This window comes from Bos indicus, chromosome 22, assembly GCF_029378745.1.
Source record: "Bos indicus isolate NIAB-ARS_2022 breed Sahiwal x Tharparkar chromosome 22, NIAB-ARS_B.indTharparkar_mat_pri_1.0, whole genome shotgun sequence".
Taxonomy (NCBI): Eukaryota; Metazoa; Chordata; class Mammalia; order Artiodactyla; family Bovidae; genus Bos; species Bos indicus.
Window position 1 is genome coordinate 34,264,008 of NC_091781.1, and position 11,867 is coordinate 34,275,874.

At 37.2% G+C, this 11,867-nt stretch overlaps 1 protein-coding gene across 1 annotated transcript in view; it reads left to right on the top strand.

Annotated features, from left to right (window-relative positions):
- Positions 1-10,793, top strand: part of SUCLG2 (succinate-CoA ligase GDP-forming subunit beta) — a 515,982-nt gene extending 505,189 nt beyond the window's left edge. The window contains exon 12 of the mRNA XM_070776340.1: positions 10,763-10,793. Coding sequence (XP_070632441.1) covers positions 10,763-10,778 — 16 coding nt within the window. The 3' untranslated portion in view covers positions 10,779-10,793. The remainder of the gene's footprint in view (positions 1-10,762) is intronic.
- The last annotated feature ends 1,074 nt before the right edge of the window (positions 10,794-11,867 follow it).

An 11,867-nucleotide genomic window follows, 5' to 3' on the forward strand; every position in this document is an offset into this window, starting at 1 on the left:
TCCTAAGTTGCTTCAGTTGTGTGCAACTCTTTGCCACCCTGTGGGTCACAGACTAACAGGCTCCCCTGTCCATGGGATTTTCCAGTCAGGAATACTGGAGTGGGTTGCCATTTCCTCCTCCAGGGGACCTTCCCAACCTAAGGATCGAACCAGCATCTCTTAGGTCTCCTGCACTGACAGGCAGGTTCTTTACCACTAGTAAAGAACTAGTAGGTGTCTGTAATTTAATTAGTTCTATTAGACTTCATTTATCTGGAAAATGAGACTGAGGAGCAGCCTTAACTCAGTTATGAAGGCAGCTGTGAAGATGACATGAAATAAACCACTTAAAGCGCCAAGCACATAATAAATGCTCAGTAAATATTAGTAGTTACTATATATCCCTCATTTGGCATGGCATCACTTTTAGAGGTCCTGGGAATTATCACTTGATTCTTAGCAAAACTATGAAACATTATGTCTTTGGTGCCTCTCGTCAATGTTCTTTTTCTTGTCACTGAAGTTATTTTCCTACCACTCAGTTCAGTTCAGTCGCTCAGTCATGTCCGACTCTTTGCGACCCCATGAATCGCAGCACGCCAGGCCTCCCTGTCCATCACCAACTCCCGGAGTTCACTCAGACTCATGTCCATCGAGTCTGTGATGCCATCCACTCATCTCATCCTCTGTTGTCCCCTTCTCCTCCTTCCCCCAATCCCTCCCAGCATCAGGGTCTTTTCCAATGAGTCAACTCTTCTCATGAGGTGGCCAAAGTACTGGAGTTTCAGCTTTAGCATCATTCCTTCCAAAGAAATCCCAGGGCTGATCTCCTTCAGAATGGACTGGTTGGATCTCCTTGCAGTCCAAGGGACTCCCAAGAGTCTTCTCCAACACCACAGTTCAAAAGCATCCATTCTTCAGCACTCAGTCTTCTTCACAGTCCAACTCTCACATCCATACACGACCACGGGAAAAACCATAGCCTTGACTAGACGGACCTTTGTTGGCAAAGTAATGTCTCTGCTTTTGAATATGCTATCTAGGTTGGTCATAACTTTCCTTCCAAGGAGTAAACGTCTTTTAATCTCATGGCTGTAGTCACCATCTGCAGTGATTTTGGATGTGATCCTACCACTCACTTCCCCTCAAAAGACAAGTGATGGAAAAGCACACTTCATGCTTATTAGTACTTTAGTTTGTAAAATGGGCCTGAATTGTTTGTAAAACAAAAACTAGGGTTATATGGTTTCTATAGTGTAGTGGTTATCACATCTGCCTAACAAAAACTAGGGTTATAAGATGTCATTTTCAAATTTTTTCTCTCTTTTGTCTAAAAATGAATATTAGCTAAGTCAGTATGGTTTTTCTCTCTGTCCTAATTGGGTCCAGCCTCAGGGAGATCCTCTTTATACAGGGAAGATTCAAGTGTTATCTATGACACATAAGAAATACTGCAAAGAGTAAGACCTTTAAGAAGCTAGAAAAATGATACATATATGCCTGCATCCCAGTTTCCAAATTCTAAAGTCACTTTCTAAATTCATTTAGTCGAACTGTTCCAGGCATGTGTGAGAAGTTTTGTAGAAACTGCTTATATAGAAAGCAAATTTTGGGATTTTGGTCTCATCAGAAATATATTTGAAGACAATAGGTACAAATAAAGGGGTAAACTAAGTCATTGTTTAAGTTGGAACTCACAGGCTCATGGAGAAATCTAAATTATTTTTGAAAAGTTCTTCTGAAAGGAATGATTAGCTGTGAGGCCCAAAACAGCAGTTGTATTTACTGTAGCTCTTGGTGCCCTGCCATGAGCCCGAGCCCCCAAGTGCCACTGACCATAAGCATAAGCTCCCATAAATCAGCCAGGTAATTATAGCTGAAGATTTTACTTAGAAATGAACAAACTGAGTCTAAAGGAAATGGTTTCTCAACAATTGAAAAATCAGTTGTAACAAAAACATTCAATAATTTTATACTTGATGACAATACCAGCCAGGAAATCTTAAGTACGTTGAAAAGAAAAGGCACATTAATAAAGTCAGCTCTTGGTAGCCAAAGGTCAGGATTTAAATTGGAGAAAGCACTTTGGGAATTTTCTTTTTGTTTTGTTTTGTTTAAGGGGATCGGTCTTCTGTTTTTCTTCTTTGAGATAGTCTAGATAAGAGCAAGATTGAACTCTAGTGGTGAAAAGCTGAAACTACAAGCTATTTTAAAATCCTACATATGAAATAATCCTGGAGAAGGAAAGGACAACCCACTCTAGAATTCTTGCCTGGAAAGTTCCATGGACATGGACAGAGGAGCCTGGCGGGCTACCATCCATGGGGTCAAAAAAACTGGACACGACTACACATGCACGCACATATGAAATAGTAGCCCTGGAATTTTGTACCTAAATAAAGAGGTTCAGGAGGCTACAAGCCTGAGCAACAGCAGCAGACTTGATCCTAAAAGAAAAGTCTGTTTGAAAGTACCCAGGTTTCCTCCCATATGGTGGGACTGTTATGGCTATGTCAAGGCAGCACACTGTTCTAGGGCAAATGCCAAGGGACGGTATTTTTAGATTTCTCAAAAGCAACCACTGAGTATATACCGAATATATATGAATCTACAAGGATAGCATTCATGAAGTAATGTGCTGAAAATAAAGTTTATTAAGAATTCCTTAAGTCAACCTTGACTGTAACCACGTTAATAAGGAATAGGACCAGCCTAAGTTTCATTCAGTCCACAAACATGAATTAAGCTCCTTCTCTGAGCGCTGTTTTGAGGACAGCAAGAGGTGTTAGGCAAGTGTCTTGTTTCCCTGGGTGGAAGATAATAGAGGTATAGAGAACTTGCACAGCTAGGTCTGCCAGACGAAAAAGACTCCTGAGACTGCTGTGAATAGCTCCTACTACATCCCGTGAAATTGCCATCCCTTAGAATTGTGTACTTCAGAGTCTGTATGTGCTTGCCCTCATCTTTGCACAATATCATGCTGTGTCTGAATATCTGGCTCCAACTTGAAGCTGAGAGTCTATGCAGATTTCATCCAGGAAGTAGATCTATGTTTATGAAATCTGTATGTTATTCAGAAACAAGAGTCATTTTCTCTGATTGGTTGGTTGATTATTTGTTGTCCTTTCAAGTTTGTGTACTGGTCAACAGCTCAGACTTATTGCTGAGGTTGCCATATGAGAGGATTTCCCAAAGAAATTCAGTTAAAAAAAAAAAGAGGCGTTGCATGTGTATTAGTGAACCAGTCTAAAAAAGGAAGTTGTTATTGTTGTTGTTTGAATTGCCAAGTCATGTCTGACTCTTTGCAATCCCATGGGCTGTAGCACGCCAGGCTCCTCTGCCCTCTACTATCTCCCAGAGTTTGCACAAACTCATGTCCATCGAGTTGGTGATGCCATCCAACCATCTCATCCTCTGTCCCCTTCACCTCCTGCCATCAGTCTTTCCCAGAATTGGGATCTTTTCCAGTGAGTCAGTTCTTTGCATCAGGTGGCCAAAGTATTGGAGCTTCAGTTTCAACATCAGTCCTTCCAATGAATATTCAGTTGATTTCCTTTAGGATTGGAGATGGGGGTATATTTTCTTTTGTGACAAAATATTAGGACAGAGTATACCTAGCCTCAGGGATAACTGGACTTAGAGACTTAAAGGACGAATGGGTAGTATTTACTTTCTCCTTCTTTCTTTCTCTACATCTCAAATGCAGATCTGTGTCTAAACTGTTTTCTTTCTTGCTACACACAAGCTTTCTCATGTAACAAAAAGTATAGAACAGGCTACTTAAAAGTTATAGCACTGAATTCATGACCTAAAATACAAGGGATGTCTGTCTCTAAGTTTCGGCCTTTAATTCTTGCAGATGTCCTGATTGGCCTGGCCTGGTTCGTAGGCCCACCCTTTAGACAAATCATGAGCCACTGTAGTTGGTTCAGCATGGATCATATGCCTGCCTACCACAGTGCCCAGATACACAAAGTCTATATCAGAAGAAGCTGGGGTGAAATTATTGCATGTCAAGTGACTCCCAACTACGGAGTTCTTTGCAAAATGATTTCTTTGCCAGTATATATTTAAGACATTTTAAAATAAGACTAATCCAGTTCATTTACTGCAGGACTGCTCAGAACATTCTGCATGGTAATGGGAAGACTGCTTCTCCATGAAATGGATACAGAATGCAGCATTTTTTAATCTTTTTTGTGCACATGACACTTTCAACAATGACTTGTGCAGGACAAGTATTCACTCAAGCACTCTTTGGGAAGTAGAACTCCATAGAAACAATACTCATAACATATATAGACTGTTTTTACTGACAAATATGTTTTGCCGTCCTGGATTTCTGTCCCTTGTAACTAGGTTGATTAACAGAGCTCTTCTGGTTTGTATTTCACATTTTTGCATTCATTTAGCAAATGTTTACCAGTAATCTAGACATGATTCTAGGTGCTTGGGATATTAATGAATAAAGCAAATAATCATGGGCATGGATATTAATGAATAAAACAAATAATCATGAGCCCTTGTAGAATTGTATTCTAATAAGAAACTACAGAAAATAGATATGTTGAGTAATGATAAACGCTTCAAAGGAAAATAAATCTGAGTATTGGAAAAGAGAATAAAGGGGGCACTGGATTAGGTAGGCTTGCCATGGGCAGTCTCTCTAAGAGGGTGAAATTGAGCACAGGCTTTCCTGCAAGACAGGAGCCACTACTGAAACACCAGGAGCGTATCATCTCTGGCTAGTGGGTGCAAAGGCTCTGGAAAGAAAAGATCCAGTTTGCTTGGGGAAAAGAAAGAAGGCCAAGGATCAAGAAAGTTAAGAAACATTACTATTACCATGTAGTGGGGAAGGTGTGAAAAACTTGGGTGAAGGAGTAATTCTGAGCTGCTGAATTTCGCTAGGAAAACCAAGCCAGTAGCTTTGGGAAGCATTTTTAGAGATGGGTTATAGGAAAGAAGCAGTTAAGGGACTGTGGTGGTTTCGGTAAAGTGGACTTAAGCTAGGGCAGTGCTTGTGGGAATAGTAAGGAGATCATTCAGCCTCATGTTACTAGGTTGGTGTTTTATAAACAAGCTTCGAGAGAAGGAAAGGGAAGGATTAGGAAGTATCTTTCTTTGGCCAACTTTTCTATTTATCCCCATTCTCCATGTTCCAAATCCCTACCTTGCACAGGCCATCAAATGAGAAGAAAAGCTAAATTGATCCTCACAACAAAGAACAGAGAGAGAAGGGGGAAAGCTACTAAATTTGAGGTTAGAGAAAATTGAAGGGAGGAGTGGGAGCAGAGTTTTATGTTTTTTAGCTTAACTGCCTAAAATGGCAGCCACTAGACACATGTGGCTATTTATTAATAAATTTAAATTAATTTAAATAAAATTAAATTAAAAGTTCATTTTCTTAATCACATGTCACCTTCAGTGACCACATTGGTTAGTGGCTACCATATTGAACAGCTCAGCTCTAAAGGGGCTTCCCTGATAGCTCAGTTGGTAAAGAATTCGCCTGCAATGCAGGAGACCCTGATTTGATTCTTGGGTGGGGAAGATCCTCTGAAGAAGGGATAGGCTACCCACTCCAGTATTCTTGGGCTTCCCTTGTGGCTCAGCTGGGGAAGAATCCTCCTGCAATGTGGGAGACCTGAGTTGGATCCCTGGGTTGGGAAGATCCCCTGGAGAAGGGAAAGCCTACCAACTCCAGTATTCTGGCCTGGAGAATTCCCTGGACTGTATGTATAGTCCATGGGGTCACAAAGAGTCAGACACCACTGAGCGACGTTCACTTTCACTTTCAGCTCTAAAGCATATAATTCCACCCCTGGCTAATTCTCTGTTACTGACTTAAGAACTCATTCATTTTTACTGAAAAGTATGTCATTATATGAATAATGCAGTTTGGAAAATTATATAGTTTGGATATATAAACTGTGTTTTCTCCATTCACCTATTGAAGGACATCTTGGTTGCTTTCAGTTTGTGGTGTTTAGAAATAAAGCAACTAAAAACACTCACATGCTGGGTTTTTTGCGGACATGCATTTTCATATTACTTTGGTAAATACTAAGAAGCATGATTGTTGGAACATATAGTAAGCCTATTTTAGCTTTGCAAGAAACTGCAAAATACCTCCAAAGTGACTATACTATTTTGCATTCACCTCTGCATTGAGTGAGACTTTCTATTGCTCTGTATCTTTTCTAGAAATTAATATTGTGATTGTTAAAAATTTTTGTCATTTTAATAGATAATTTAGTGATATCTCATTGTTATTTTAATTTGCATTTCCATAGTAATAAATGATATTTTAAATATTTTCATGTGTTTATTTGTAATCTGTATTTCTTCCTTAGTGAGGGGTCTATTCAAATCTTTGGCCCACTTTCTCTCTGGGTTTCTCATTTTCTTATTGTTGAATTTTAATATACATATGTATTATAGATACAAGTCCAACCTTAGATATACATTTTGCAAATATTGTCCCCAAGTATGCGACTTAATCTTTTCATTCTATTAACCGTGTCTCTTGTAGAACAGAAGTTATTAATTTTAATAAAATCAGTGGGTCATTTTTTCTTCAATGTACTGTGTTTGGGTGCTGTATCTAAAGAGAACCAGCATGCTGTGATCTTTACTCTGTTAAATTACCTTTGCATCTTTGTTGAAATCAATTGATTACGTTTGTGTAGGTCTTCTTGATAGATCTTGATCTGTGTCTACTTTTTGCCAATACCATGTTGTCTTGGTTTCTATAACTTTTTAGTAAATCAGGAATTGTGAATCTTCCAGTTTTATTCTTCTTCAATATTGTTTTGACTGTTCTAGGTCTTTTTCATATATCCTTTAAAATCACTTTGTCAGTATCTGCAGAATTTCTTGCTTGGATTTTTCTTGGAATTATGTTGAATCTATAGATCAAGTTGGGAAGTATTACCCTGTTAATAATATTGAGTCTTCTAATCCAATAACATGGAGTATCTATTTGTATTGTTTTGCATCCTATAAATCCCAAAAATATTTTGTTAATTTATACCATATATTTCTCTTTGTGTGTATGCATGTTTGTGAAACTGTGATTTTTAAAAAAATTTTAAATTCCAAAAGTTCAGTGTAGGCATATAAAGTAACAATTGCCTTTGTATCTTGACATTTTATCATGCAGCCCTTGCTATACTTCCGTATTAGTTCATTAATTTTTGTTGATTCTTTAATATTGTCTGTGTAGATAATTATGCCATCCATAAATAAAGGAAACTTTATTTCTTCCCTTCCAATCTGTATATATTTTCTTTCTTTTTTTTGAAATTTATTTAGCTGCGCTGGTTCTTCATTGCTGAGCATGGGCTTTCTCTAGCTGCGGTGAGCAGGGGTTACTCTTTGTTGCAGTGTGCAGGCTTCTGAGCCTGGGGGGCTACACCCCGTGGGGCTGCGAAGAGTCAGATATGACTGAAATGACTAAACACAGCACTCTCGTGGAGCACAGGCTCTCGGCACTGGGGTTTAGTAGCTGTGGCACTCGGGCCTGGGCTTAGTTACTCTGGGGCATTTGAGATCTTCCTGGATCAGGGATTGAAACCATGTACTCTGTGTTGGCAGGAGGATTCTTAACCACTGGACCACAAGGGGAGCCCTACATTTTTTTTTATTAAGCTAGCAAAGACTTTCAGCATAACATTGACTAGGAGGGCTGAGCCAGGATATCCTTGCTTTGTTTCTAACCTTAGAGGGAAAGTGTACAATCTCTATGAGGCATGGTGTACAGTCTCTCCTAAGCAGCTTTTTTATAGCTGTTACTGATTAAGTTGAAGAAGTTGCTTTTAATTCCTAGTTTACTGAGAGTTATTTTATGATGACTTGATCTTTGATTTTGTCTAATGCTTTTTCAGCATCAACTGATACGACCATATCTTTCTTCTTTAATGGTTACATTAACTAATTTTCATATGTTGAGCCAGCTTTGCATACTTTGAATAAATCTGACTTGATTTATGACTTTTATACAAGTATATTTGTACCTGTATGTATTTATAAATATGTATTTGATTTGTTAATATTTTGTTGAGGATCCTGCATCTAACTTCACGAGAGATACTGATCTGTAGTTTTCCTTTCTCAGTCAATGTGTTTACCTCGTTTGATATTAGAGCAGAACTAGTCGCAGTACATTTCAGAAGTGTTTCCTCTGCTTCTGTTTTCTGAAAGATATGAGATTATAGAGAATTGGTATAATTTCTACATTAAATGTTTGGTTGAATTTACTAGTAAACACCTGGATCTAGTTTTCTTTCTTTAGATGGCTACGAATTATTTATTCAAGTTACTTAATAGATATAGGGTTATTCTGGTTATATGTTTGTCTGTGTGCATTTTGGTAGTTTGTATCTTTTGAGAAATTGGACTGTTTCATCAAAGTTAACAAATGTGTGGGTGTAGAGCTGGTTCATAGCATTTCTTTATTGTTTTATAAATGTCCAGGAGGTCAGTAGCGATGTACCTTTTCTCATCTCTGATGTTGTAGTTTGTGTCTTCTCTCCTCTTTTTTTCTTAGTTAGCCTGTCTAGAGTTTTATCAATTTTATTGATTTTTTTCTAAGAACTGGCTTTTAATTTCATTGATTTTCTCTATTGTTTTGTGTTTTCACTTTCACTGATTTTTGCTCTAATTTTTATCATTTCTTTTTTTTTTTTTTTTTTTCTGCTTGCTTTAGATTTAAACTGCACTCCTTTCTGTGGTTTTCTATGTGAGAGCTTTGGGTTAACAATGTTAGATTCTCCTATTCAAATACATGCATTTAATGCTAAAATTTCTCTCTGAGAACAATGTCGACATGTATCCCACATGTTTTCATAAATTGTAATTTTCATTTTGATTCAGTTCAAAATAGTTTTGAGATTCTCTTGAAACTTTTTCTTTGACCTATGATTGATTTTTAAATGTACTTTTTAAAACACAGAGTTACAGAGAATAGAGTAGTGGTTACCAGAGGGAAAGAAGTCAAAGGCTGGGGGAGTGAAGGATAAAAGGGATCAACTGTATAGTGACAGATGGAAAATAGAATTTTGGTGGTGAGCACGTTGCTTGGTATATAGAAATAGAAATGCAGTGTTGTACACATGAAACTCATATAACATTATAAATCCATGCTACCTCAATAGAAAAATAAAAGTGTGTTAACTTTCAGATATTTGGGGATTTTTCAGATTATCTCCCTGTTGTTGATTCCTAGTTTAATTTCATTGTTGTCTAAGGATGTATTTTGTATAAATTCTGTTATTTTGAATTTGTGAAGATGTGTTTTGTGGCACAGAATGTGGTTTGTCTTGGTGAATTTTCCATGTGTGCTTGAGAAAGCTGTATATTATGCTGTTGTTGGATAGATTATTGTATGAATATCAGTTAGACCAAGATTATTGATGGTTCAGACTGTCTATGTCCTCATAATTTTCTGCCTCCTTGGTCTGTCGCTGACAAACAGAGGTTTTGGAGTTTCCTGCTGGAATGGTGGATTTATCTATTTTTCCTTAGATTTCTTTTTGCTTTTTCCCTCATACATTTTGTTGCTCTCTTTGTAGATGCCTAAACATTTAAGACTGTCACTTTTGGAGGGAGGAATTTTCCATTTTATAATTATGTAACACCCCTTTTTATCCCTGATAATTGTTCTTGTACTCAAGTATTGTTGTTCAGTCACTAACTCATGTCCAACTCTGTGAACCCATGGACTGTAGCACATAAGGCTTCTCTTTTGTTAGGATTTCCCAGGCAAGAATACTGGAGTGGGTTGCCATTTCCTTCTTCAGGGCATCTTCCTGACCCAAGGATCGAATTTGCGTCTTTTGCATTAGGAGGCAGATTCTTTACAACTAAGCCACCAGAGAAGCATATGCTTGGTCTGAGATTAGTCTAACCACTATGGCTTCCTTTTGATTAGTAGTAATTCTGTGGTTTTCTCCACCTCTTTTCTTTTAACCTGAGTCTATAAAATGGGTATCTAATAAACCATATGTAGTTGCAATGTGTTTTTATATCTATAGTCATAATCTCTGGGTCACCCCCCCCCCAGTTTTACTGGTAAATAATTGCCATATATCATTTTAAATTTTGTAAATTTAAAGTATACAGCATGATGGTTTGATTTATATTGTGAAAAAAATCAGGTTTAGTTAACATCCCTTATCTCATATAGATACAATAAAAAAAAAAAAAGGAATACAAACGAATAACTGCAATGTCATGAGAATTTGTGGTGACTTGAAAACTCTTAGGATTTACTCCCCGAACAAAATAATCTCTTTTTAATTGATGCTTATGGACCACTCACACTTAAAATAATTGTTACTATGGTTGAATTAATATTTACCCCGTCTCTGCTTTATATTCATTGAACTTATTCTTTGTTTTTCCCTTCTGTTTTTCTGCCTTTTTTGTTGTTGTGTTAATTGAGCATTTTTTATAATTCTGTTTTCTCTCCTCTCTTGGAATGTGAACTATACTTCTTTTTAAAATTTTAAATGGTTGCTTTAAATTTACAGTATACATTTTTAGTGAATGTAAGTCTGCTTTCAAAAACATGATACCATGTTGCCTATAGTGTAGGTAAATAATAAAAGAGACAATATTATCAACTATTTCACTTATCTATCTGCTATAAACACCCAATACAGTGTTGCTATTATTACCCTGAACACACAATTATCTTTTAGAACAAATAAAAAAGATGAAAGGTAAAATATTTTATTTTGCCTTAATGTATTCTTTGTCTAATGCTACCTATTTTTTACAGAGTTCCAGTTTTCTGACCTACATCATTTTTATGCTACTTGAAGAAGTTTTTTTTGACATTGCTTTCAGGAACAGATCTTCTGGTGAGTTCCTTTAGTTTTCGTTTATATGATAAAATATTCCTCTACTGATAAAGGATAATTGCACTGGATATAGAATTCTAAATTGGTGTTCTGTTTTTTTTTTTTTTTTTTACTGTCAACATTGTATTCATCTTCTCCAACTGCCATCAGTAAATGTCATAGATCAGTGGGTTGAACAACAGTAGTTTATTTTCTCACAGCTCTGGAGGCTGCAAGTCTAAGAACAAGGTTCTGGCCAATTTGGTTGCTGATGAGGGTTCTCTTCATGGTTTGCACATGACCACCTTCTCTCTGTGTCTTACATGATCTTTCCTTCGTGTATACACTTGAAGAGGGGGGAAGAAAGAGTTAAACGAAAAGGGAAAGAGAGAGGGAGGAGAGAATTAGAGAGAGCATGAAACGTGAGTGAGTAAAAGTGATCTGATGCCTCTTTTTATAGGACACTAATCCCACTAGATCAGGTCCCCACCCTTATGACTTCATGTAACCTTAATTACTTCCTTAGAGGCCCCATCTCCAAATACAGCCTCACTGGTGGTTAAGCCTTCAACATAAGAGTTTCGGGGAAACACATTCAGTTTATAACATATCCTTTAAGTATTTCACTACACCCTCTTCTTGTTTGCCTGTTTTCTGATGAAACATCTACAGTAATTCTTATCTTGTTCCTCTGTAGGCAAGTTTTTTTCTCTCTCTTTGGTTTCTTTTGAGGTTTTTCTCTTTAACTTCCTGCAGTTTAAATATGATATGCCTATTTGTGAATTTTGTAGGGGGTTTATGTTTCTTTGAAGAAGGAAATGGCAACCCACTCCAGTATTCTTGCCTGGAGAATCCCATGGACAGAGTTTGGTGGGCTACAGTCCACGATCACAAAGAGTCGGACACAACTGAGCGACTTCACTTTCATTTCACTTTATGTTTCTTGTTTATTTTCTTTTTTATCTTTACCTTGCTCTGTAACCTCTGAGCTACCTGCATCTCTAATATTGTATCTGTCTTTAAAAAAATTTCAACCATTATTAC